Source organism: Canis lupus, chromosome 21 (genome assembly GCF_003254725.2).
Source record: "Canis lupus dingo isolate Sandy chromosome 21, ASM325472v2, whole genome shotgun sequence".
Classification (NCBI taxonomy): Eukaryota; Metazoa; Chordata; class Mammalia; order Carnivora; family Canidae; genus Canis; species Canis lupus.
The window spans coordinates 41119941-41147542 of NC_064263.1; the positions used below are offsets into that span (position 1 = coordinate 41119941).

The following is a 27602-nucleotide window of genomic DNA, read 5'->3' on the forward strand; positions in this document are numbered from 1 at the left end:
TACTTCAGACATAACACCTATAGCTCAGTCCTACAGAACAGAAAATGGTAATCAACACAAAATGTATTTAAGATTTTCTGAATCCCAAACAGAGGTTGTTTTTTAATGTCTTAATATGGTTGGTTTCTGCATGTGTTTCATCACCAAAAGAATATATGCTGAGAGCTGGCTTTTAAACTTACATTTCTACACTTACATTTCAATTATCCAGGATAACTAATCCAAAGCCAAAGCAATGGGAAATGTTAAGGACAGAGTGGAAAAAGTCTTTTATCTAGAAAGTTGGATCAGTCAAGAAAATTAGCTGCATCCCATGAACCGTAAGGGATAAAATATCTTTAAAGGAGGGGGAGGGATAGAAGGAGAACATGTCTTACATGTTCTATCTTAAGTGGTTTAGATACTTCAAAAATCAAACTCAAATTTGATTAGAAATAAAACAACACATTTAATAAATGTTAACCCAAGTTCATTTTGTACATTCTCCCCCTCCTCTGCAATAAAGTATAGGAAAAGTTTCAATTTCATTTATACATATAATTCCAAGTTTCATATTTAGGCTTCTGGAAAAAGCAGCATTTCAAAATATCACCATCATTAATGCAAGCCCTAAATTTGGGGGGTGAATTCATCACACTATATAGCATTAAAAAAGATCAAACATTGCTCATGTTTTGTTTCTTTAAAAAACTTGTAATTTATAAATTTAGGAAGTTTTCAAACATACCAAAATATACAGTACCTCATAATGTTACAATAGCAATCAGTAAAAGTAACAGAGCATGTTCCAGGCAGAAATGGGAAACAGGAAAAACCTGAACATCCCTAGCCTTCCCAAGTATATCCTTGTTCTACCTCAGCAAACTACTCACTTCGTGGCACTCTTTCCATCAGACACCCAGGGGCCTTGTGCTTCCCTTTTAAAATATGCTCTTTCTAAAACAAAATGTGAAGTGCATATGTACACTGAAGTAAACACGGCTAATAACCTGGGAGTATTACTCCAGGGTTATTTGTATCCTTCATCCTAAATTTCAAGAGATAAAATGGAATTCTTAGGACTGGCTAGCAGGTGTTACTGGCAGATCCACTGAGCTCACCCTACAGGAACTATTTATTAAGTTTATCTCTTAGAAACTAACAACAGGAGGAGAACTGAGCTCCAGACAACCTTGACCAGTTTGGGTTCAACCACCAAGCCAATGCTTGTGTGGATGGCCATTAAAGTGTCCAACAGTTACCTCTGCCTTATCATAATGTTAAGATCTTTGCTCAAGAAGGAGCACAAACTTTATAACATAACACACGATACATATATAGGCATATTTTCTAAGAATGCATGTGTGACCTTATACCCGCCTCTACTTGCAATGATAAAGGTCTCCTTCTGAATATTCATCTCAAATGCTAAAAAAACAACTTCCCTCACCCCTGCTTGGGGATCACAGCTTTGGAAACGATTCCCCATGGTTTCCTCATTTGCTGCAAAGAAAATTACTTTGTGTGACAGCTCCACCTGGTGTAGTCTCTCACCAAGGAGCAAACTCACATTAGTTCACTTACACAGGCAGGAGTGATTTCATCAGTGCCTTTGAGACCTCACATGAAATATGGTCTCATTCAGCCTAGAATAAGGTCAGCATGGAAGACATTAAGAACATACAGAGTAAATCTACCAGTTAGAGCTAAAAGTAAGATTTTAATTTTATAGTTCAGTTCTTTTCAGTAGGGACATTTTCAATAATAAAACTATCTCCAAACTAGAAATTGTACACCTCCTCTCAATAATGCTACATCCTGTGTTTTATCAGCAAAATTCACTTAAGGAAAAAATACAAAATGTGAGACAAGACCAATACTTTAAGGCCATAAAGATTCTACAATAAACTGCGAACAGGCTATACCAGAAGAGGGGTTTTAAAACCTGGCTTTGCTTTTTGTAAGCAAAGGAGGAGGCTGGGAAGATAGAGTGAGGATCCTAAGCTCAACTCATCCCACAAAATTATAGTAGTCACATCAGCATAAATAACCCAGAAAATGACCTGAAGACTGGTAAAAAGCTGGGTTTGTTATTCATAACTGATGTTTTCTTACACCTATTAAAAACTCTTTCAGTAACTGAATAATGCAAACTGAATGCTTCCCTAAAGAATACCTGGTTGAATCTCTGAATAGACTTCATTCAGAAGCACCATAAATAATAAAACTATGTGAGGGAAATCGTGTATAGCACAGTTGGTACAGAATCAGAAGCTCTTAAACTCCCTCAATCTTAATTTTAAAAAAATCTGAATTCCCTCAAGCAAATCATTTCCTGAAATTCAACCACTGGAATTATGCTGAAAATAGAGAATTCTGCTAATGTGCCTTCATGAAAATGTTATATTTCTATCTTCGTATTTACAACATTGAAAAAAATTGAACTGTAACAAAGCTAAACTAAAAACTATTTCTGAGTTATTACTAACAATCTGGCATCTGATCGACACAATAATCACAAAAGGCTAAGATAAGATGTGTTTGCATATATCACAGATTGCCTATCAAAAAGCCTTTTATAACTCCCTTCTCTTCGTGCCTTTCTCACCTATTGACCCTAGAAGAAAAAAAAAGGGGGGGGGGTTGATTTCAAATAGCTGCAATTAGGGATGGCCATCAACATGGTTCTGGGTGAGGAGGGCTGTCTTTTACAAATATGAAGGTAAAGACTTGCTAGGACAAGGCCCCTTTGCCTCTTTCTCCTTTTTCCTCCCTGAATGTGGATGGAAGGTCCAGAGATGTTACAGCCCCCTTAACCACAAGACAGTAAATATGAACACAAAAGTCTACATGCAGACCACATGGAGAAGTAAAAGGAATCAGGATCCCTGAGTCAACAAATCAGGGCTAGACTGCCCACCTCTGGATTTCTTATTGCATTAGATACATAAAAGCTATCAGATTAGGCTCTTAGAGTAGGGTTTTCTGTTAGCACAGCTGAATGTACTTGCAGTGGAGACAAATACAAAATTCTCATGTAAAAATCAAATTAAGAGGTATGAAGAAAATCCTTACCAACGCCTCAATCTAAAAAAGAACATCAATGATAACCTTGTATTTCTGTTTTCTTTACCTAAAGAGGACAAATAACACAAAACTATATGAAAAAAATTGTGTGTGGAGGGGGTTGAATTTGACAACAGGCAAAACTCCAGGTTCCAAAGCCGAATGAAAGTGAGATAAGACAGGGAGAAGGGCATGGGTATAATATCATACAATCAGGGTCCAATAAGCTTTAGGTATTGGTCAATTTCAACTGCCAGTGAAGAAACAAAGTTCATTTATTGGGCAGAAGAAACTTCAATTCAGGTTTTAAGTCTGAACCTTCAAATTTGGGAAGCTTTCTTCCAGGTCATCAGCAAGAGTCTTATCAACTTCATGTAGAATTTTGAGAAAATCTTCTATCTGTGAGTCAAACAAAAGAGCCAAATAAATATAAGTAGAAGAAATGGTGGTTTAAGATACCAATTGTTGATAAAAATGTTCTATCTGTGGTTTCTAAATAGTCCAAAGGAAAAGAAATGTTGATAGATCCCCAGATGGCAGTAATAGTCATTCCCAGGTTCTTCAAAACATCAAAGAAGTAACTAGCCCTTCTCATTTAGTTTTACTCTTGAACTACTATTTATACTTACATTGTTTCTCCTTTAGGGTCCATTACTTTAGGGTCCTTTAGGCTCCTCTCACTACCATATTCCAAACTTCATTTTCCTAAAAAGGTTCCTACTTTCAAATTGCCTCTAATGGTAGCAAATGTGATACAATTTCAAGAGCCCTAAAACATACTATCATTCCTACCCAAGAATCTTATCTTTGCTTAATATACATGCTATTTACTTTATAACGGCAAGAGGTCCAATAAATTCAGTATTGATCCTTCCTCTTAAAATTAGAATCACTAGGCTAGTCCCATGAATTACCCAACAATCATCTATCTGACAATGGCATTAAATCATGTGAATTGTATACACAATCTTTTTTGACAATGGTAGGAGATAATAAGTACTTACATAAAAACATATAGTAATTCTCTACAACTCAGCCACCTATACATTTACTCATACTCACCACTGGACTATAAAAAGGAAGAAGATTTTGAAATGCACAGGAACATTTCTGTTTGCTTAACTGGCCTTCCTTTAGTCCCCGAGCCACAGTCTCCTAAAACAAAGATTTAATGTTCAAAAAGGAAAATTTCTAAAGTTTTATCTGATCAATAAATACAAATCAGTAGATTTATATCAGTAATTCCCTACTGATCCTATGGGCATTTCAAATGTCCCAAACTGAGCTCAGCATCATTCATCTTTATGTAACCCAAACTCTGTTCCACTGTAGTCCTTATTTTAGGGAAGGGACCACCAGCCACCCATCCAGCTGCACAAAGCAGTAACCTGAGATACAGCTAAGATTTTTTTCCTCCTCTTCTGTTGCTGCTGACCCCTCCCCCTAAGAGTTTAATTCTACTCTACTGAATCTCCCTTATCCCATCCCTTCTTTCCATCCACCCTTCCATGGTTTGGGGTCTCATTATTTTTCAGATTACTCCTGAAGATTACCACCCACAAGAGCCCGTTGGTTGGTCTGCAGGCCTCCAGTCTCAACTCTCTCTAATCCTCTCTCTTGCTTTTAGAGTAATCTTTCAAAAGAGATCATCTCACTTGATCCTTAAAACAAAAGCCTTTGGTAGCTCCTCAATCCTCAAGACTAAATCCATATTCCATTAGATATGGCACATAAGAATTTTCATGACATATCCCTGGTTTATTCTCAGTTAACCTTCCTTCAATATTCCTGTCACTTAAAAATAAACATCCCTTCAAAAACAAAAAGGACACACAAAGGTGACAGCAAACAACAGGAAAAACACTTGCAATGAATATGCAAAAGATAGTATTATTGCCCAAAGAGTTCAGGTAAATAATCAAAATAGATAAATGTATAAAGTAAGAAACTTAAATAATATACAAATATATGGAGGAGTGCCCATATATGAAAAATCTGCCTTCAACTCAGGTCATGATCCCAGGGTCCTGGGACTAAGCCCTGTGTAGGGAATCCCTGCTCAGCGGGGAGCCTGCTTCTCCCTCTCCCTTTGCCCTCCCTTCCCCTCCCCCCCCTCATGTTCGCCTGATCACGTGCATTCTAATAAATAAAATATTTAAAATATATATGTATATATTTTATCATGTATTTTATGTGTATATATTCTATACACACACACACACACACACACATATATATGGGAAGATATTCAACTTAATAAAAAATGCAAATCAAAATAAGGCACAATTTCTCACCTACTGAACTTTACTTGACATAAAAATTATAATACCTGATAATAAGGATCCTGTAAAGCCAACATTTTCACGTAAACAATTGGGGCAATATGTAGCCATTAGGCCTCAGCCATCTTTACTTGTATAGTGCCAAGTTCAGTCATCTAACTTCCGAAAATCTGTACTCAAGTAACTGACCCAAATCTAGAAAAGCAGAATACTTGACCAAAAACACCAAATTACCAGAATAACAGAAACATCTTTTAAGAAATATCCTTCATTAAAAAAAAATGCAATGAATATGAATATATTCTTCATAGTTATATTAATATTTTTCTAAAATATATGGGTAGAAAGTATGCTCAAAGGAAGAATATGCGAACAATCTTGAGCATATTCAGGAAGAATATTTCCCAAAACATGTTTGTAGTAAATTATGAAAACTGGTGGTTGTGTTTTTTTGTGTGTGTGTGTGTGTGACAAATTGGGTATTAAACAAACTGGTCACAGTGAAAGGTCTTTCAGTAAATTTAGAGTCTGAAAAAGGGCTCATAACATAATGTTTAGTGAAAAGAACAGTCTATAAAGTTCTATATACTGGATTATAAGTGTGTGAAAAACATATATATAAACATACCAAACCCTATCAAGTTGCTGAGTTACGATTATAAAGTTACAGTTATAACGTTTTTCTTTCTCTACTTTCCCAAATGTATGTAATATTTTTTAATTTATTATTTATTTTAAAGATTTTATTTAAGAGAGAGAGAGAGAGAAAGAGAGAGCACAAGCCAGAATGGCAAAGGGAGGAGCAGACTTCTCGATGAGCAGGGAGCCCAATGCAGGACTCGATCCCAGGACCCCAGGATCATGACCTAAACCGAAGGCAGATACTTAACTGACTGAGCCATCCAGGTGCCTCATTATACTACTTTTATATTAAAAAAATACAGTGATAATAACACTTGGAGCATTAAGTAATCCATACTTTCTTTTGCTGAAGAAACCATCAATATGTCTTTCCTACCTTTGTTAAAACCTGAAAAATATTAGAAAGAAATTCACACGAAATATCCTTTAAGATTTTCAAGTGGAAATCATCTTGGGTCAAGTCAGACTTTTTCGTTTCTTCCGTGTTAGAGTCGGCCGAGTTCTCTGGTTTCTTCTGACAATGTTCCATGTTTTGTAAGACACGAATCAGGCTGTCAATTAGAGGAAGATCTAATGTACAAACATATTGAAAAGCACAGGATTAGCCAGTTAAATATGACCATTTCTCCTTTTGTTGACTGATTGATTCATTCAAAAGTGCTAAACAGCTTATTAGTCGCTAGAGTTTACGTTAGGTATCAGAGATATGATGGCAAACAAGATCATTGAGAACTCAGCCTGCAAGATGCTTACATTTTCATATTCTCAAACTAATGACTAAAGCAGATCATCTCAGCCTTCAGTGAATTCTACCTATGAAGGAAATTAAAGGGGAATATCATAAAGCAGCTGGCAGGAAAGCTCTCTGAGGTGAGGACAGTACTAAAGGAGAAGCCTCAATGCAGAGTCCAGGAAAATGTTTTAGGCAGGAGAACAATAAGTGAAAAATCCCAGAAAGGAAATGGGCTGAGAAACAAAAAAGCCATTGTGGCTCAAGCCAAGTGAAGCAAGGGGGAAAGAAGGGGACACAAGACAAGTTTTTAGACAGCTGGGCAAAAGTCCTATGGACATTGGAGACCATACTGAGAAAGATTTTCAATTTTAAACTTTATCATCAACATCTTAAAGCTTTTACATATTCCTTTAAGTTAAATTTCAGAAACAGTATGATTTCTTAAAAAACTGAATTGTCATTTTAATGGGCCTATTTAAAAAACTGAACAGAAAAGGTAAAAATAAAGCTCAGACTCAAATGTATGCTATAGCATGATCATGTTAAAAGGTATCTCACTTTGATTCAACCACTGATTCTAACCCTACCATTTCTGCATCACAATTACAAATTCAGGAAGCAGGATTTTCCGTAGCATTGAATCCAGATTTAATCTAATCTATCATCCAGATAATCTAACTTCACTTCCAGATTAGGTATTTATTGTATGTGAAAAATGACATTTTTTAAAAAAAAATTAAGGAAACCAAAAAACTAGGGAAATCATATCTCTTATTTCTCAACTCAATGTCACCTCTTCAAAGCACTCAGCCTGTAGGGCTGTTTTACTATATTCCCCTTGGATTTATTCCCACTCTCTCCCTTGTGTTGTCACTAACTCTGGACTCTAACACTCAGTTCTTTACTCCATTTTGTTCCTGTAGATCACATCAATCTACACTATACCATCTTTCTCTTTCTCACCCCTAGCCCTAACTCTGCAAAGCCCTTATTCAAGGCTTAGGGCAGGATGAGTAGGTGAGGGTTATTTAGAGGCTTAGAGTTCAAAGAGCATCTTCACACTTTCTCCACCAATCATAAAAATTATACAGAAATTTTCAGGGAGTTGAGGGTTGGGAGTGGTGGTGGGACTAAAAAACACCCAGACTCATAACATCAAGAAAGATGTGTTCCAAGTATTGCAAATAAAAACTAATGATTTTCAACAGAAAGAGCATATATACGAAGAGGTTAAAAAGAGCATTTGGGCTCAAAGTCAGCATTTCCTCCCCTTCTCCTTTCAGAAATCACCACAAAAAAAAGAACATAAGCAACAAAAAACAAATGCCAGCATAGATCAAATTAGGAGATAGCAGAAACCTCAAACACAAGGTAAGTGGAAATAGTGTCAATCAAGCAGAAGGTGCAGGAGCAAGTGATGAAAGGATGCCCGAGGCTGTACGTCTCAGAAAGAGCCAGGAAAGTCTATTTCTTTAAGGTAAAGCACATACTCTGAGGTGCAAATCCAGGATCCCTTGTTTGCAAGAGCAGGAATGGAACGTGCAAGATAGCAGCTGGAGCTCCCCTGGGGATTATAAGAAACAGACTAAGAGGGGGTAAATGACTAATTCCATAGACAAGCCACATTTGCAGGAAGCAAATGGCAAGGGGAAAGGCAAGACTTCACCACAGCCATCTCTCACCTGGTAAAAAGAGCTGGAAGACTCACAGACCCAACTCCTAGGAGCCTAGAAGACAGCTTTAGCCACTCTCCTCTGTGAACTTCCTGCAAACGGCTAGTCCAGGAAAAACTCAAGTCATTCAAAGGTGAGTAAGCAAAAGGAAACCAGCATAGGAGCAACACAAAGACACTTAAAAGAACAAAGAAAAGAAAGAACAAGGGAAAAAAGAAAAGATGAAGAATACTCACCAAAAGAAGCTAACATGAAGTTTACAGATATTAATATTGAGCCATGATTTTTAAAACAACACGTAATCAAGTACAAAGCAGATACAGAAGAGGTCAGACTGAGAAATGAATGACAACAGGAGAGGAAACCTGAGCTGGCAAAACTCAAGGAAGAAACTAAAAGAAAACTTCAAGCCACCACCGAAATGAAGGCAAAACTAGCAGCAGCACAAAGGAGGGTGGACACTGTTCAACACACAGAAAGGGACATGGTGGTCAGAAAGAAAAGAGCAAAATGAAGGGACAATAAAGAGGGTTTGGTTTGTTTTTTTTTTAAATGAAGAAAAAAGAATTATGGAAGAGAGGAAAGGAGGTCCTACACAAAATTACTGCTCTCGAAGAAAAAACTTAAAATGATATTTTAAAATATAATTCAGGAATGCCATCCCTGAGACTTGAATTTGTAATTTGAAAGTATGAGGAAAAATTGATAAGGAATTATTAACATTAAGATATAGCTTTTGGGGATCCCTGGGTGGCGCAGCGGTTTGGCGCCCGCCTTTGGCCCAGGGCGCGATCCTGGAGGCCCGGGATCGAATCCCACATCAGGCTCCCGGTGCATGGAGCCTGCTTCTCCCTCTGCCTGTGTCTCTGCCCCTCTCTCTCTCTCTGTGATGACTATCATAAAATAAAAAATAAAATAAAATAAATAAGAAAAAGATATAGCTTTTAAGTTATTAGATTTTTATAATAAATTTATTTTTTATTGGTGTTCAATTTACCAACATACAGAATAACACCCAGTGCTCATCCCGTCAAGTGCCCCCCTCAGTGCCCATCACCCATTCACCGCCACCCCCTGCCCTCCTCCCCTTCCACCACCCCTAGTTCGTTTCCCAGAGTTAGGAGTCTTTATGTTCTGTCTCCCTTTCTGATATTTCCCACACATTTCTTCTCCCTTATATTCCCTTTCACTATTATTTATATTCCCCAAATGAATGAGAACATATAAAGTTATTAGATTTAAATTATTTTTATTTATTTTTTTAGATTTTAATGATTTTTAAATTATAATTTATGATTCTATTTTTGTAGCAGTCATAATTATAAAGGTAACCATTAGACCAAAAATATGCACCTTCCTAAATGTTAGAACTACATACATAAGCCATATACTGGTTTATTTAAATGTAAATATTTTTTTAAATAATAAATTTATTTTTTATTGGTGTTCAATTTGCCACCATACAGAATAATACCCAGTAACAGTGCTCCTCAACATGCACTTTTTATTAAAAACTCTAATAAAGTAGAAATAAATTAATTTTTCCTTATATGGTAAAATGTAAATAACAATATCATGAGTAATGGTGAAATGCTAGAATCATTTCCAATAAAATTAGGAATAAGGTAAGGATGTTTTCTATTATCATTAGCATTTAACACCTGAGGTACAAGGCAACCCATTAAATAAGAGAAAGAAATCAGAGGCAGAAAAAAGATAAAACATATCTAACTTAAATCCAAAGCTGTATCAGATAAATCTCAAGGTTATGACTGAAACAACTATTAAATATAGCAAGAGAATTCATGGATGCAAAATTAATATACAGAAATCAGTTGTGTTCATAGATTCCAACAGCAACAATTAATGGAAAGAAAAGATGTCATAGACAATAGCAACCCCAAAGATAAAATAACTAGGAATAATCCTAATAAGAAATATGCAAGATTTATATGAAGAAAATCATAAAACATTCCTGAAGACACAAAATAAAACTTGAACAAATGGAAAAGTGTAACCTGTTCTTGGATACTATAAATTTAATGTGATCTCAATAAAAATATCAGGAAGATTCTAGTTTTCGTAACTTGTTAATTAAATTCAATATTAAACAATAATAGTCAAAAAGATTCTGAAATATTAGGATGAAAGCAGACTAGCCTTACTTGACACTAAAATATTTTAAAACCATGGCTACCCATACATGAATACAGCAATATAGAAGGGAATAAAATATATAGGGAAACTCAGAACATAGCAAATGATAAAATTTCAAATCAGTGTGGACAAGCTGGTTTATTCACTAAATGAGATGCTAAGACAACCGAGTAGCCATCTGGGAAAAAAGCTGAAACCATGCCTCACATGTAACACCTGAATAAATTCTAAATGGATCCTGGATTTAACTGTAGTCTTAAAAAAAAAAAAAAAACCAAAACTCACTCTGTGAAACGCCATTTGTTTACATAGCAAAATATTCCCATTATATTTCTAAATGAAAAAATTTGCCTAAAAAGCAGTATAAAGTAATTATTTCTGGTCTGGATGGTGGGATTACAAGTGTTACACTTCCTTTTATAAATTTTACAAATTTTTTTTATTGAGCATATAGTATTTTTGTAATCAGGGGAATAAAAGCACTAAGAAAGAAAGAAACCAAGCAACCAACCAACCAACCACATGAACAATAATCACAAGCCTGGGCTTTAAAATCTGACAGACGAGAATAGAATTTACTTCAGTGAACTAAAATGGTACTTGCCTTCTTCTATCTTTAGATACTCCTGTTGAGCCTGTGATGCATAGATGGAAGACAACACTGAATAAACAGAGGCTAGCACTGTTTTCTGTTCTTGAAGTATGATGGGTGGATCATCAGACTGGCAAAATTCATGGCAGACCAGGTCAAAAAGTAAATTCCAAGTGTCTTTTCCAGTATCAGGACACTGTACTTAATAAAAAATGATAAAGAAAATGGTAATATAAAAACAGAAAACAACTCAATGAGTAACTCCGGTGCTTTCCTATAAAACATCTTACCAATTGCTTGAATTCCATCATCCACTGTGGTAAGCAGCTGTAAGATATGCATGTAAACATCGAGCCCTTCTGGATTTTCAGAACTAAATACAAAAAGCAAAAGCACTGAATCAACAATTCTATGAGGCTGCAAATCATTCATTTATTCAACAAATACTTACCACTCTGTACTAGTCACTCCCCTCAGGTACTGAGGGTAAAACAGGGAACAGGATAAAGTCTTGGTGCTCACCAGAGCTTACATTTTAATGGGGAAAACAGTCAAAAAACAACAACAACAACAAAAAATTATGAAATATAATCCACACACAAGAAAGAAGTAAAAAAATTTTTTCACCCTGTCCCACAAAAGCAACAATACAGAAACCTTCTAGGTGATACTTCATCATTCTGGCATAGTTGAATAATCAGAATGAAAAGTGACTAAAACATTTATATAGTGAGTGAAAGCCCCACTGCCGCAAGCATCAACAGTAACAATGTTCTCACGACTTCAGGACTCCCCAACCTCCCTAGCTGAGAATACTAATTTTTGTGATCAACAGCTTGGATTCCTAGAAATTCACAATCTTAGTTCTTCAAATGATTAAGAAAAAGAAAGCAAACAATAAAAAAAGATGGTTCGGCAAATACTAAGTACCTACTATTTTCAGGCACTATGTTAGCGGCTGGGAAACAGGTGTAAAACACTGTTTCTATCTTCATGGAGTTTATTGTCTAAAGAAAAGAAGAGAACTAAAGAACAGTTATGGTAAAGTGATATGAATCTGTAATACTAAGAGAAGTCCAAGGTGCTAGAGGACCACATGGCAAGCAGACTTAATTAAGCTTGGAGAGTCAGGAAAGGTATCTTAAGAAAAATGATGTTTACGAATAGACCTGCAGAAGTATTTAAGGTAAAAGAAACATGATATGCAAAGGCTTGGAGATAAAAGAAAACAAATGATGTCTGACGTTAACTGAAAAATGGAAGATAAAAAACAAGTTCTTTTCTATTTGACTTAAATCACACAAAACTGCAGAAAATTTTAAGACTGTAACCATAATATGCTAGAAAATAGCCTATAGCTAAGTAATATTATAGTAAGTACTTTATAACTATTATGATTTTTTAAAGGAGCAAATACACTGTCACCACAAATATTAATAGTGAATCCAACCTGACAAAGATTGACGGAACATTAGGACCCGAAACTTGTATCTAAGGATATGTCTAGCAATTGGATTTTCCAAGAATAATCTCACAAAAGAGCTCACTTACCGTACTTGTTTGGCAGCTTCAAGTACACAGGGCACAATCCTAAACACCGGCTGCTCTTCTGAGTCTTCCTGGGGTGGGTCCTGAGGCTGAACAGCCCCATTTCTAATCCATTCTAACATTAGCTTCTCATCCAAATCAAAAAGCTTGTCCACAACTTCCCCTACCTTGACCAGTAAGTCAACTGCAGATAATAAAACAAATATTGAAATGAGACACAAAATTTTAAAAGCAGTAAGACTAATGAAAATTCCTAAAGCTATTCCAAAAAAGCCAAATCTTGCCAAAACTTTACTAATTCAGAGGGCAATTTATTCATCTCCTTTGTTTAAATTTGCTTGTCTTCCTTCATTTTTAAATGAGGATTTATCAGTATCCTCGCAGCTTAAGAAGAAATTTTATATCTTGAATAGAAATACTTTACCTTAGACTCAATGCTTTTTTTAAAGCTACCTCCAGAAATAGTTACATGGTTTCCTAAATATTAAATAGAACCAAAAATTTTTCCTAGATTACATTGTGACTTACCATTTGTTGAACTTGACATAATGAAACAAATGCTATCATAAATAGCTGGATATTCCCGGATTCTTTCAACCCAGACACTGGCCACTTCTGTTTGAGAAAGACAAGTAAGCAACAACCTAGAAGATAAACACGAGCTGAGTATCTAGGTTTGAAAAACAGAAGGAAATGCCATAAAGAATTAACTTTATTCTCCCAGATTCCTGTATAAGTGAGTATACAGAATCCATTGAAAGAAGAAAGCATACCGGCTTGTTTCCAGAAGAGTGGGAGGGTCTGAATCATACAAACAGTGCAATAATACCTGTCTTATAGACAAATAAAGAAGTTAATTCAATATACATCACTTCTCTCACTTCAAATGTCTAAGCAGTATTTTCATTTAATTTTTTTCAACATTTTCATTGTAAATATAGTATATATACAAGAAATTAATACTTAATGAATAATTATGAAATAAACATATATTTACAAAAAACAGAAGAGTGCTACATCTCCATAGCTTTTCTTTGTCCCTTCCAAATCACAATTCTCTTTACCACCTAGAAATGACTACTACCTGGACTTTTCCAGCAATTATATCCTTGTTTCACTCTATAATTATTCCATATATTTTGGCTTTGAATTTTATGTGAAAAAATTATACTGTATGTATTCTTCTGAGTCTTAGTTCTTTTGCTCAACACCATGTCTTTTAAGGTCTACCCACATTTTCCCATGGGGATTATTTTTTGATTCACTGCTGCAGAACATTCCACCATATGAATATAAAACAATTTATTTTTCCAGCCTACTACTTACTGATAGATATGTGAGTTGATTCTAACTGGGGCCATTTCAAGCAATGTCCTGTAACACTTTTTGGCTGATACATGTGTGCACTGTATATCTTACCATACAGATGAGTGGGATCACTTGATCACAGCATCTGCATTGCCTATCTTCCAACTTAACAAAATAATGCCCAACTGCTCTAAAATGGCTGAACAAATTTATATTCCATCACCAATGTGAATTGCTCCATGTTAATTTTAATATGACTCATTCTTAGATTTTTGATAGGAACCACTAGAGACAAAATATAATCCTAGGTCATTTATTGCATGAATGACTGCTGAATTACTGAAAACATCTTGAACTAGGATCTCAAAGTCACTTTACACCTAGAAGAGGTAATCATCTCTATTTTAGAGACCCAGGTACTTAAATCCTGTGATAAACCCTCACAACCCTAGCTGACAATAATCACCCAGAACACTTTTCTTAATCTACTGAGGGCATAAATTTCTCTGAAATTCTGACTAACAGTCATGAACTGGAAAATGAACAGGTTGGTGAAACTTAGCATATAACTCCAGGGTGTTCTCAGATCTCTTAAAGTAATCAGTAGGTCTTCCACCAAAAAACCCTCTGCCTAAAACTTTCCCACATGTAAAAAGAACTAGCGTCCAAGCGAAAATATGAAAGCCTTTGAATCACTGAGGCAATCTGTATCTTCTAATTTGTCAACAAGCTCTATCCTGAGATCTTAGTCAAGAGTTCTCAGGGAAACCCTGGTCACTAAGTCTAGTTTTTCCAGATTCTAGCTCTCTGAGTCTTGGGATTCGCTGAGCCTAAATTATTTGGGATTCTGGTCAGGTGCCCCATTGCCAAGCTTTTGACCCCCCTTTGATCTTACCTTACCAGGCTTACCACCTGCTGATGGTTCATCCTTTGCTACCAATAAAGAAACAGGCCTAAATCCTCAATGATGCCCATAAAAACTGTGAAAGCCCCCAGCTACCATCAATATATAATTAAGTTCCTGGAGACTATAAAACAGGAAAAAGGAAGTACTATATTTCATAAAATGTTTCTGTATCTCCTATGTATTCAGATTTCCTTAGAGATATGAAATATTTTTGTAAAAACATAATTCTTATATAGTAAAACTTACCCAAGATTATTATCATTGCTGATGGACACACATATCTCCTGGAAACAGGCCATATTACCTAAAATTCCCACGCAGATTTCCTGCCAAATCAAATGTCATAGGTCATAGGTCACAATGTCTCAAAGATAAAAGACACAAACAAAAATAACAACTTGAAAAAAAATTTCACTGAGTCAAGTATGGAGGCAGAAGAGAAGACGAGGTAGCATATAGAAGTATACTCCCTGCATCCTAATCTTGATAAGTTTATAGCATTTGACAAGGGATGAAAGACACAAGCAAAAGAAATATCAAAGGCAGGCATGGGTTATGGAAGGAGAAATCTTACAGATGAACTGTGTTAAATGGTTAGTAGGATTCAGACAAGTAAACAAGAAGAAAGACATCTGGGCAAGTGGAAAGCATCAGCAAAGATGGGAAGGGAATAATGCACATGGCTAATACACTGAACCTAAAGAAAGCAGCTTGGCTGTTGCACACACCTGAAGAATAGCATGAGATAAATACAGCAGGTAAAAAGGATCAGGATTAAGGGACATGAATGCCATGCTGAAGAGATTAAATTTAATCTAGGTGGTTATGTGGATCTACAAAGATCCTCAAGAAAGGAGGCAGCAGCATACTGCAATATTATTTTAGGAAGATTACATCAGCAGCAAAATGCATAGTGCATAGTGAAACATGTTACAGGAAGTTAATAACCTCAGTAATAAGAGCCAATTTTTACTTAGCATGTACTAGGCCCAGGCACTATTCCACGCACTTTCCATGTATTATTATTCACATAATAACTTATAAGGCAGTACTGTTGTCATCCCCATTTTTCGGATGAGAGGGGACTAAAGCACAGAGCAATTAAGCAACCTGCCAGGATCTCTGACTATGCAACAGAAGAGCCTGAGCATTTAACAGCTATGCCATACCACATCTCAGGAAATGAAGGTGTGCGAAGATGACAGTGGTGATGGCAAGCATGGAAAGGGATGAAGTTGAGAAGGACTCAGGGGAAAGCAAAATCATCTGATGGGAGAAGGCAGTTGAACCTGACTCCTCGGTTTCAAGTTTCTTCATTTCTCCAGTTGGAGCTATGGTCCCCCTGACAGGAAAATTGGAAAAGAAAGTGCAGGAAAGGACACAAGGAGCTCAGTTAGGCAGTTAATTTCCAAACTCGCTGGAACGTAAGAATCACTTGGGCAGAGAAGGGGTTAAAAATACATTTTTCTGGGTCCCATCTCAGAGCTACTGAATCAGAATCTCCAGTATAGGGCCTGGGAGGCTACTGCTTACCAAACACAGCATGTAATTCTTTTTTTCTTTTAAAGGTTTTATTTATTTATTTGACAGAGAAAGAGAGAGAGAGAGCACAAGCAGGGAGAGTGGCAGGCAGAGGGAGAGGGAGAAGCAAATTCCCCGCTGAGCAGGGAGCCTAATGCGGGGCTCCATCCCAGGACCCCAGGATCATGACCTGAGCCAAAGACAGATGCTTAACCAACTGAGCCACCCAGGTGCCCCCACAGCAAATAATTTTTATGACCAGATAGGAGTGTTCATCACTGTGTCCCGACATACAGCACTGTGGACTGGAAAATGCAGCATGCAGGTAGAGAATGCATGTGCCACCAGCTATCAGAAGGAAGGGCACAGCTCTGATCCCACAGACTCCCAACTTAAAAGGTGTAAAGAGCGGATGAGCTCACTAAAGAAATGAATTTAAAGAGGACAAGGGATTTGGGTCTGCACCTTAGAAAGAATCCACACTCAGTGTGTAAGAAGAAAGAAAAAAGCCAATAAAAGTGACAAGAGAAGTAAGTGACGAAGCCAGAGACCAGGAGAGCGAGGTGGCATCAAAGCTACAGGAAGGGAAAGTTTCAATAAAACAAGGGCTGTCAAATGCTGGGAAAAGATTCAAGGAGAACAGAAGCTGCAGAGACACACAGACATTTCCTTACAGATTAAAGGGAGAATGACTGGGGATCCCTGGGTGGCTCAGCAGTTAGCGCCTGCCTTTGGCCCAGGGCACGATCCTGGAGTCCCAGGATCGAGTCCCGTGTCGGGCTCCCAGCATGGAGCCTGCTTCTCCCTCCTCCTGTGTCTCTGCCTCTCTCTCTCTCTCTCTCTCTCTCTCTGTCTATGTCTATCATAAATAAATAAATAAATCTTAAAAAAAGGCGGGGGAGGAGAATGACTGAACTTCCAAACGAAGACCATGTTTCTCATCTTGGCTGCTAGCCGCATTCAGCTGAGGGAACTTTAAAAGTCGTGTGGAGTCTCACATTCGGAGATTGTTTCACCTGATCTGAGTAGGGCCTAACTCAAGATTTTTCAAAGGTCCCAAGGGCAAAACTTCTCAAAATGTGGGCTCTGGTTCAGAACACACGCATCACCAGGGAACTTGTTAGATAGCCTCGATCCTACCACAAACTTAATGGATCAGAAACTCGGGGGTGGACCCAGAAATCAGTGGTTCTGGGACCTGCTGAGGTTTGAGAGCCCGTGTTCCATTCTAACACGTGCCCAAGGCAGAGGATCACTGTTACAGACACGCTATGGCTCACAGACATATATAATGATATGACTAATTCCTGAAAGGTGCCATTACTGACATAAACTTATTTTCTTTAAGAACTAATCAAGAGTCAATGTATTCAAGTTAGAAAAATCCAGGAGAAAATCATATTAACGGTCAAATTTTTATACCAATGTAATAACCGAAGAAAAAAGTAGTCCATCAGTTCATCAAGCCCCATTTTAGATAGAACACTGGTCCTAAAAAAATTTGAATTCAGCATTCAATTTGTAAAAATATGCTAGATAATTCTCCACTTCATAATTTCAGAGAAAGAGAGGTGATACAGTTCAGTGGTTATACTGAAGTCAGGCCGGCTAGGCTCAAATCCCAGCTCCATTTTTTCCCAGTTTATGACCCTTGACAAATTAACTGGAGACTCAGCTCATTTATTTATAAAGTGAAGATAAATTCCTATCTCACGGAGTGGTAAAACCAAATAACCATACTTAGTAAACAGTTATTCAGTATAATTCAGTTATTCAGTATAATAACTTCAGTTATTAAGTATAATTACTTAATATTTACTGATCACCCATGATACTCATAGCACATGGCAACCTAAATGACACAAAAACACAATCCACTGCACACACAACATAAAGACTAAATGAGAAGCGCAGATAATTCTTTTGGAGAGTTTACTATCAGCAATGACCATTGAGAGCTTACTTGTTTGGGAAGGCTTAGAGGAAAAGTAGCACCTAGGCTAACAAATATGAATCCTGAGAGGGATGGAGCGTAGGAAGGGAGGCATGGAGATGGTGATAATCACAGTAAGCTACTGAGACAAGGAGGAGACAGGCCTTGCTAAATTAGAAGGACCATCTGCACGGCAGATTTTATGCTGAAAAGATGAATTAGATTCAGATTATGGAAAGTTCTGAATGTTGGGCTGAGTTTAGAATGAAGGTTTTTAAGCAGTGGAGGATTTTATGAATAAAAAAAAGCAATCAACAGAAATGGGAGGTGTGGGCAATATTTCCTGTTCTGCCACATATTAGGAACATAACTTCGGTTATGCCTGTTTCCCACTGCTGTTAAATGAAAGTATTGATCTCCCTGGTCCAACCCATATCTAAAATCCTACGACTCTAATAATTGTAAACAGCACCTCATCTAGTGCCCAGCAATATTCAATAAAAGTCTGAGGACTGATTTGTGGCCAGCAAGAAAATTAAAGTGAGAAAAATGAAAGACTATCTAGCACTATCTGCTGGTACTGCTCCAAAGAGGCAGCTGTAAAAATGCACATACTTACTCTTAATCGAGGACATTTGGATTTGGCCAATACTCCCATAAATATGTCAGGCGCATTAAATTCTTGGAGAAATAAAGCCACATCCTGAAAATAAAAAATGACAATTAATTTGGATGCTGAATAGTCCTCTTTAAACCCCATAGTTCAGACAACCATAAAAAAAAAAATTCTATATATACCTCCTATCAGGCTCAAGAAAAAAAAGCTATTAGGTCAGGAATTGTATCATTACATGAAAGTAATGTTAGAGTCTTTGTGCTATCTGATCCCAAGGCAATGGAACAAATTCATAAACAAATTTAAACTAACTGTGATATTCCAGGAGATTGTTTTTTTTCTGCCTTGAATGCATTTACCTTATGATCTTTCTAGCCACCAGGAATGTTAACTCATTCAAACACACTTGCTGGCTGCCAGGTATCCTGCCAAACACTGGCGTAAGGAAAAAGCGTAAAACTCATAATTCCTATCTTCTAAGAGTTTAAACACAATGGGGGAAATTAAAACACCTACTGGGTTATGCCCCAAATCAGAACTTGTGCTTTCAAAATTCTCAACAGAAACTAATTTTTTTTTTTTTTTCCAGAAACTAATTCTGATCACAGTGTAACACGACAGCTTCATATGTCCTTCCTAGAGTTTGCTCAGGCCACAGCACTGATAGGGATGCACCACATAGGTGAGTGAACCTGCAGTGGTCATGTGACCCAATCTCACATGCTCCAAGACGAAATCAGTTCACTGTGGAGATCTGTGCTATACAATATTTAAATAAAACTAAGTTTTTGACAGTCTATCGCCTCCAATTTTTAACAAACTTGAAGTGTATATTTGCAATAGCTTAACTTAAAACCAGAGGCTACATGGCTTAAGTGGAAATGCTCTTCAAAGGGCCCTGGAGGCACCTCAAGAGAGGCAGTAATCCTTCCTAGCAGCTGAAACCAAGGTAATCTGCATGACTGTTGACTAGAAGACACATCCTGTAATTACTAAGAGCACAGTCAGAGAATACAGTATTTTCAAAGATATACTCCAAACTGAAAGTCACAGCAACAGATGCTCTCCACTTTAAGTGTTCAGAGTGCCGTTTGTCACGTGGGCAACTCTTAGGGTATGGAGAGACTGATTTACTTAAATGATAGTTAATAATTCGTAGAGTAGTACAGGGTTAGGAAGTCTTAACACTATCAACACCAATAATAATAATAATAATAATAATAATAATGGTAATTAACATTTACTGAGTAAGTAGTAAATAACAAACAGTGAAGTGGTTTGCATACTATCTCATTTAATTCTCAAAACATCCCTATGAAGGTTATTACTACTGGCCCCACTCCACTAATAAACAGAGGTTTTAAAAGGCTAAGCAACCTGCCCAAGATTATACAATCAGTAGAACAAAGCCAGGAGAACAGAACTCAGATGAGCTTGACTCAAGGCCATGCTCTTAACCAACACACCATGCTACCTCTCAGCTACTCATTCATTCATTCATGCATTCATTCATTCACTTTTCATTAAAGTATTAACTGCAAAACCCAAGTAACAGGCACTGTTTGAGGCTCTGGCGGACACATTAGTGAACAAGCTAGATAAGGACCCAGTTTCATGGAATTTTTAATCTAGAAAAATGCACAATCAACACATACACAACTGAACTAAGTGCTACAGAGAAGATAGACAAGATAACATGCTAGAAGCCACGATGTGGCCAGCCTTAGGTTCTTTATGAAGATCAATAAATTAAACTCCTAGCCAGAATGATGAGGGTAAAAAGACAGAAGATACAAATTACTAACACCAGGAATGAGACAGGTGCTATCACTATAGATTCTACAGATAATTAAAGGACATTATTAACAAGTTTATACCAATAAACTTGACAACTTAGAATACAATGGATAAATTCCCTGAAGAACATAAACTACCAAAGGTAAGTCTTGTACCTATTAAAGGAATTGAATTTGTAATATTTTGCACAATATACTAATAACCACTAAATGGTGAATTTTATGGTAGGGAGTTATATCTCAATAAAACTGTTATTTCTTAAAGTAACAAATATACAAAACTAAAAGTAAACGAGCAAAAAGCAAATAATCTTCCCATAAAGAAAGCTCCAAGCTCTGATGGCTTCGCTGCTGAATTCCACCAAATACTTAAGAAAGTAATTCTGCACAAACTCTTCCTGAAAAGTCAAGAGGGAAAAGTTCCCAGTCCCTGAGGACAGCATATCCTGGTACCAAAACCAGACAATGACAAGAAAATGAGAATCTTTCATGAAATTAGATAAAACTTTTAATAAGATTTTAGCACCTTGAAAACCAATCAACTTAGTTCATCATATTAACAAAATAAAAAGAAAACCACATGATCATCTCAACTGACTTAGCAAAAGCATGACAAAATAAAAAATCCATTCCTGATACAGACTCCAGGAATACTAGAGAGAGACATGACTTTCTCAATCTGCAGCTTCATGATATTAATGGCAGAAGACGGAATGTTCTGGCCTTCAGTTAAGAACAAGAGGATGCCCCTCTTACCACTTTTCTAATCAACATCATACTGGAAGTTCTAGCCAGGACAAATGTGCAAGACAAAGAAAAACAATTCAAATTGAGAAAGTAGTAAAACTTTTTCTTCACAAATGGAATACAGCTACAGGATAGAAGTTAAACAAAATCGACTGTATTTCTATATACTAGCAATAAACATACAAAAGTTTTTTTAAAACGCCATTTACAATAGCCAACAAAAATATGAAATACTTCGGAATAAATCTAACAAAAGATGTGAAGTACCTATACACTAAAAACTACAAAACCTTGCTAAAAGAAATTAGAGAGGATCTAAATAAATGGAAAGATATACCTTGTTCAATTTATCAATTCTTCCCCTAAATGATCTATAAACACAACTCCAACCCAGTCAAGAAAGTAACAAATTGATTCTAAAATTAATATGGAAATACAAAAGATCTAGGACAACCAAAACAACTCAGAGAAACAATAAAGCTATTAGATTAATACTACCTGATTTCAAGATTTATTATAAATGTACAGTAATTAAAACAGTCGTAAAGATGGATGAACAGATCAATAGAACAGAGCCCAGAAACGGACTCACACATACAGATAGGTAACTGATTTTTGACAAAGGTACAAAGGCAATTCAATGGAGAAAGCCAGCCTTTTAAAAAATAAGCTTGAACATATGCAGAAAAAGTGAACTTCAACTCATACCTTGCATCACACACAAAAATTAACTCAAAGTGGATCACAGACCTACCAGTAAAACCTAAAATTATAAAACTTAGAAAAAAAAAAACTAAGAAAACAACACAATTAAAAAGTGGGCAAAAGATTCAAACAGGCACCAAAAGAAGATATGCAGTTTGCAAATAAGCACATTAAAAAAATATATGGTCAACATTGTTAGTAATTAGGGAAACCCAAATTACAATGAGAATCACTATGCACTTCTTAGAATGACTAAAATTAAAAGGCTGACCACACCAAGTGTTGGTGAGAATGAGGAGAAACTGGAACTCTACCTCATACACGGCTTATGGTAATGTAAAATGTAAAAACCACTTTGGAAAGTACACAATTTTTTACACAACCTGTAAGAAACACAATTTGGACTGTTTCTTAAAAAGTTAAGCATACACCTATCATATGACCCATACTATTCTAGGTATCACCTGAGAGAAAGGAAAACATGTCTTATATAGTTAGACCCAAAAATTCAGCATTAACTGTAATAAACCATGAACAACTCAAATACCCACCAACAGAAGAATAAATGAATAAATCACAAAATGAATTATCACTCAGCAATAAAAAAAATAAATCGCTGACAGACACAGCATACGTGAATCTTAAAACAATGATGCTGAAAGAGCTGGACCCCTCCAAAAAAAGAATAGGCAAACTATTTAGATAAAACTAGAAAATGCAAACTACTCTGAAGTGACAGGACAATGGTTCCTCAAGAGGCTGGAAGCAGGGAGGGGTAAGAGGAAGGGATCACAAAGAGGCATACGGAAACTTCTAAGGGTGAGAGAGATGTCTTGTCTTCTTTATTACAATGATGGCTTCATGTGTCGGTATGCACACACAAAATTTTTCAACTGTGCACATTAAATACATGCAGTTTCTGTACATCAATAATACCTCAAGAATACACAGGCTTTTGGTGCCAATTATACATCAATAAAGCTGTACCAGAAAATAACTGATGCCAGTGAACAGCTATGGACAATTTTTTTTAAAGATTTTATTTATTTACTCATGAGAGATAGAGATAGAGAAAGAGGGGTGGGGGGGCAGAGACACAGGCAGAGGGAGAAGCAGGCTCCATGCAGGAAGCCCGACGTGGGACTCGACCCCGGGACTCCAGGATCATGTCCTACGCCGGAGGCAGGTGCTCAACCGCTGAGCCACCCAGGCATCCCCAGCCATGGACAATTTTTAAGACAGAACACAATTAAATCTGTGTTTCAGGAAAATGAGAACTTTCATGGCAACGTGGAGGACAGAAGAGAAAGGAAAGACTAAAACAAAGATTTTTAACCAGGAAGTCACTGCAGAAGTTCAAGTAATTAGGTGAGAGATTATGTATGCCAATCTCTTTTTGTATCTGTAAAATAAGGGTATTACCAAAAAAAAAAAATAATAAGGGTATTATCTGTATCACAGAGTTATTATGAAAAGCAAATGGAACATAAACATGAAAATGCTGTTGAGCTACAGAGTACAATACAAACATTAAAATATTATTTTGCAGTTCTATACACATGGTTCCCTCCTGTCCCCTTCTAGTTTGATCATGGTACATCAGCAGTCTCTCAACCTGCTCTCAAACACAAGGTCAGCATTCTCTTTAGGCAGATAAGTATCAGAACCTTCCTGGGCTACAAGTATTCTTATGTTCATAAGAACTATGTATTTAGCCCAACTCTAATGACTGGTCAGATCCTCCAGCCTCAGAAATAAAAGTTTAGCATTTACAGCTCACTCCCTAGACCCATATGAGTGATTACAGACACTGAAGTCTTTCCCCCAGAGACTTAAGGACTGAAACTTAAAAAGAAAAATCCATTTACCACCTTCTTACCCAACAGTCTACTCAGTTTCATTTCCAACCCCATACCTCATCCATGGACATATCCCATACTCTGCAAATTTCATTCTCCATTTCTTCATCGAGCTCCATCTGCTGCTCCTCATCATCTGAGCTGGATTTTGTGTTTTCAGGGCTAACAATCTTCAACAGAAAGGAAGAAAAGTGATGATAAACGCGGCCCATAGCATTCATCACATAATATCATCCGATAATCATTCATAAGTCACAAAGACACTGTCCTCAAAGTATCTCTTGCAGAAACCTTGTTTTAAAAAATTATGAAATTATGAAAATTATGTTTTAAAATTTATCTACCCTGGGTAGATCTATTCATACAACATTCATGAAGTAGGGCATCCTGGGTGGTTCAGCGGTTTAGCGCCGCCTTCAGCCCAGGGCCTGACCCTGGAGACCCCGGATGAGTCCCACGTTGGGCTGTGTGGAGCCTGCTTCTCCCTCTGCCTGTGTCTCTGCCTCTCTGTGTGTGTGTGTGTCTCTCATGAATAAATAACATTAAAAAAAAAAAAACACTCATGGAATAAATACTGTTACTAGGCACTGGGCTTGAAATATAGAGATGAATAAATATAACCCCTTAATTTCAAGCAGTTTAGGATCTAGAGGGGAAAACACACGTAAACTAATTTTCACAACAGGAAAAAAAAAACTAAGTGATTCAAATGAATTGTGGACAGAGCTATGAAAGCAAAAACGATGGACCAGTGACCTATGCCTGGGGAAGGTGGGCAAACTTCTAGGGATGTGATCTTCAAGCTGAATTTCTGAGGGAGAATAGGAGTTTGCCATGGGAAGAAGGGCAGAAGAATGTACCTGAGAAAGTGCAAGAGTTCAGAAAGGGGCCTAGCGATGTTTGGGGGATGGTGGGTAGCTTAGTGTGTCATGGGCAGATGAGGCTGGGAAGGTTGCAAGGAGCCCTGGACCCCACTCTAAGAAATGTGCGCTTTTCTCCTGCAGGCAGAGAGAACCAAAATAAGTTCCCGTGGACGGCCTGGTTTTTTTTTTTTTTTTTTTTTTTTTTTGCTTGGTTTGCTTAGAGCCGATTATTCCTGCAGCCATGCAGTAGATGCACTGGAGAGAACAGACTGAAAGTAAGTTAAGTTCCCAATGGAATCCCCGGGTGGCTCTGTGGGTTTAGCACCTGCCTTCAGCCCAGGGAGTGATCCTGGAGTCCTGGGATCGAGTCCCACGTTGGGCTGCTTCTCTCATGAATAAATAAAATCTAAGAAATAAAAAAAAAAAAAGTCCCTGAAACGCGGGTGAAGAAGGTTCACATTTATTGAGAACTTCATCAGCCAAGCACCACGGTAAGCAGGCTCTCTACCTACGACGACCTACACAATACCCCCGTACACTAGAACATAGGTGTTTTTGTCTCACTTTATAGAAACGGAGACAGAAATCGAGGCTCGGAGCGGTGAGGGGATGAAGCCACGCTTTCCGCATCAGAGCTGCAAGGACTCCAGAATCACCCCATTCATTCTTTTTTAAAATTTATTTATTCATGAGAACAGAGAGAGAGAGAGAGAGAGAGAGAGAGAGAGGCAGAGGGAGAAGCAGGCCCCATGCAGGAGCCCGACGCGGGACTGGATCCCAGGTCTAGGTCTCCGGGGTCACGCCCTGGGTCACGCCCAGGGTCCACGGCGGCGCCAACCTGCGGCGCCACCCGGGCGCCCCATTCATTCGGCTGCAACAAGAGTCCACGAGATGAGTTAGGCCCGAGCTTCAGCGGCGACACAGAGGGAATGGGGAGCAAAACGCCGAGCCACGCATTCACGCGCCCAGACGCTCCGGGGAACGTGCAGAGGTAAACGGTGTTAACCGTCAGCACTCCTGCGTCCTGGCCGCCGCACTGCCCCGGGCGTGGAGGGCTGCCCGGAGGTGGTGGGGTCCCGGGCGCTGAGCGCGGGCCCGAGAGGGGCGGGGCGGGGGGCGGGGATGGAGGAGTGGAGGGGGGAGGGGGGACGGGGCGGGGATGGAGGGGAGGGGGGAGGGGGGACGGGGCGGGGGAGGAGTGGAGGGGGAGGGGGGAGGGGGAGGGGCGGGGCGGCCCCCGCGAGGCGCCACCGCCCGCACCTGGATGAGCCCGCTGAGGACGCCGAAGAGCCAGTGCCTGCTGTAGACGGTGCTCCCTATGCAGTCCCCCCCGGCCACGTCCTCGTCCGCGTCCTCGTCGCGACGCGGCGGCGGCGGCGAAGGGTTGCGGTCCATGCCTCGGCCTCCGCCCGCCCGGAGGAGCCGCGCCGGAAGCGGCGGGAGGAGGCGATCGGCCTCCAGGCGCCAGAGGGCCCCGCGCGCCCGGCGCGGCTCCCGCCACAGCGCCCCCTGCCGCCCGGACCCCGCGGTGCTCGGGGCTCGCAGCTCGGCTGCGCAGAGCCCTTGACCCCCCTGCCCCCCCCCCGCCCTTCCTGGGTCCGGAGCACGCCCAGCCGGCTCCAGAATTGCCATTTGTCACTCTCTCTCTCCTTTTTTTCTTTTTTTAAACAATTCCTTTTTTATTAAAATCCATTTTCAGAACATTATTTTCTATTACAAGCCATCTTTTGTGCACTTTATATTAACTTTTATCTTTATAAAAAAATAATAAAAAATAAAAAGAACTTTTATCTTTATGTATTGAAAAATCTCACAGCATTCAAAAGCCTTAATTTACTTCAATGAACCCCAATTATCACTTTTCCTCTCATCCTTTCTTCTCAGGTTCAACTGTCTTCAGGTGAACAATAGGAGCTCCTTTAAGTTGACGCCTTTGTCCTTTTTTATATTTTTTTTATTTTTTTTATTCTTTAACTGAGCAAAAGACATTTATAACTTTCTTCTTTTTTTCTTTTTTTTTTTTTACATTTTTTTATTGGAGTTCAATTTGCCAACATAGAGCATAACACCCAGTGCTCATCCCATCAAGTGCCCCCCTCAGTGCCCATCACCCAGTCACCCCCACCCCCCCACCCCCCACCCCCACCCCCCCCACCCCCATCTCCCCTTCCACCACCCCTAGTTCGTTTCCCAGAGTTAGGAGTCTCATGTTCTGTCTCCCTTTCTGATATTTCCCACTCATTTTTTCTCCTTTCCCCTTTATTCCCTTTCACCACATTTTTTTTGGGGGGTGCTTTCACTACTTTTTATATTCCCCACTGGACCAGATAGTCCATCTCCTCCTGATGAGCAGGGACAGCGAGTCGGGTGCAGAGGTGGCTGTCGAGGCTGTTGGAGCCCGGACCTCCAGGCACCTTTGGCCTCCTTGACCTCAGTGTGCCTCCCTCTGAGACCCCAGGTGTGGATGGAACCCTCGGACAGGCATAGGTCACCAGGAAGAACATCAGTATGACAACTCCCCGTATTTTCAGCTCCGGCTTCTATGAGTTGCGTGGTACTCAGCCCCGTGCGCCCCCCACCCCGCAGCAGATACTTGACCACACCTACTTTTACTTGGATGAAAGAGATTTATAGATGCTACCATCGACCTCAACCTGAATTCCAAAAATATCGAT

General features: G+C 38.5%; 1 protein-coding gene and 1 long non-coding RNA gene across 2 annotated transcripts; one reads left to right on the forward strand and one right to left on the reverse strand.

Annotated features, from left to right (window-relative positions):
- Window positions 1-423: 423 nt before the first annotated feature.
- Window positions 424-26398, reverse strand: SAAL1 (serum amyloid A like 1). Its single transcript, XM_025459678.3, has 12 exons — window positions 26188-26398; window positions 24121-24234; window positions 18961-19044; window positions 15134-15213; window positions 13446-13505; window positions 13201-13316; window positions 12676-12856; window positions 11415-11497; window positions 11137-11325; window positions 6346-6539; window positions 4108-4200; window positions 424-3444 (listed from the first exon to the last, which is right to left on the reverse strand). The coding sequence occupies exons 1-12, from the start codon at window positions 26320-26322 to the stop codon at window positions 3352-3354; spliced, it is 1422 nt and encodes a 473-aa protein (XP_025315463.1). The 5' UTR covers window positions 26323-26398; the 3' UTR covers window positions 424-3351.
- Window positions 7978-26039, forward strand: LOC118351783 (uncharacterized). The gene is made up of 3 exons (XR_004807743.2): window positions 7978-8073; window positions 19547-19639; window positions 25069-26039. It is a non-coding gene; the product is annotated as an uncharacterized LOC118351783 (long non-coding RNA).
- Window positions 26399-27602: the final 1204 nt, after the last annotated feature.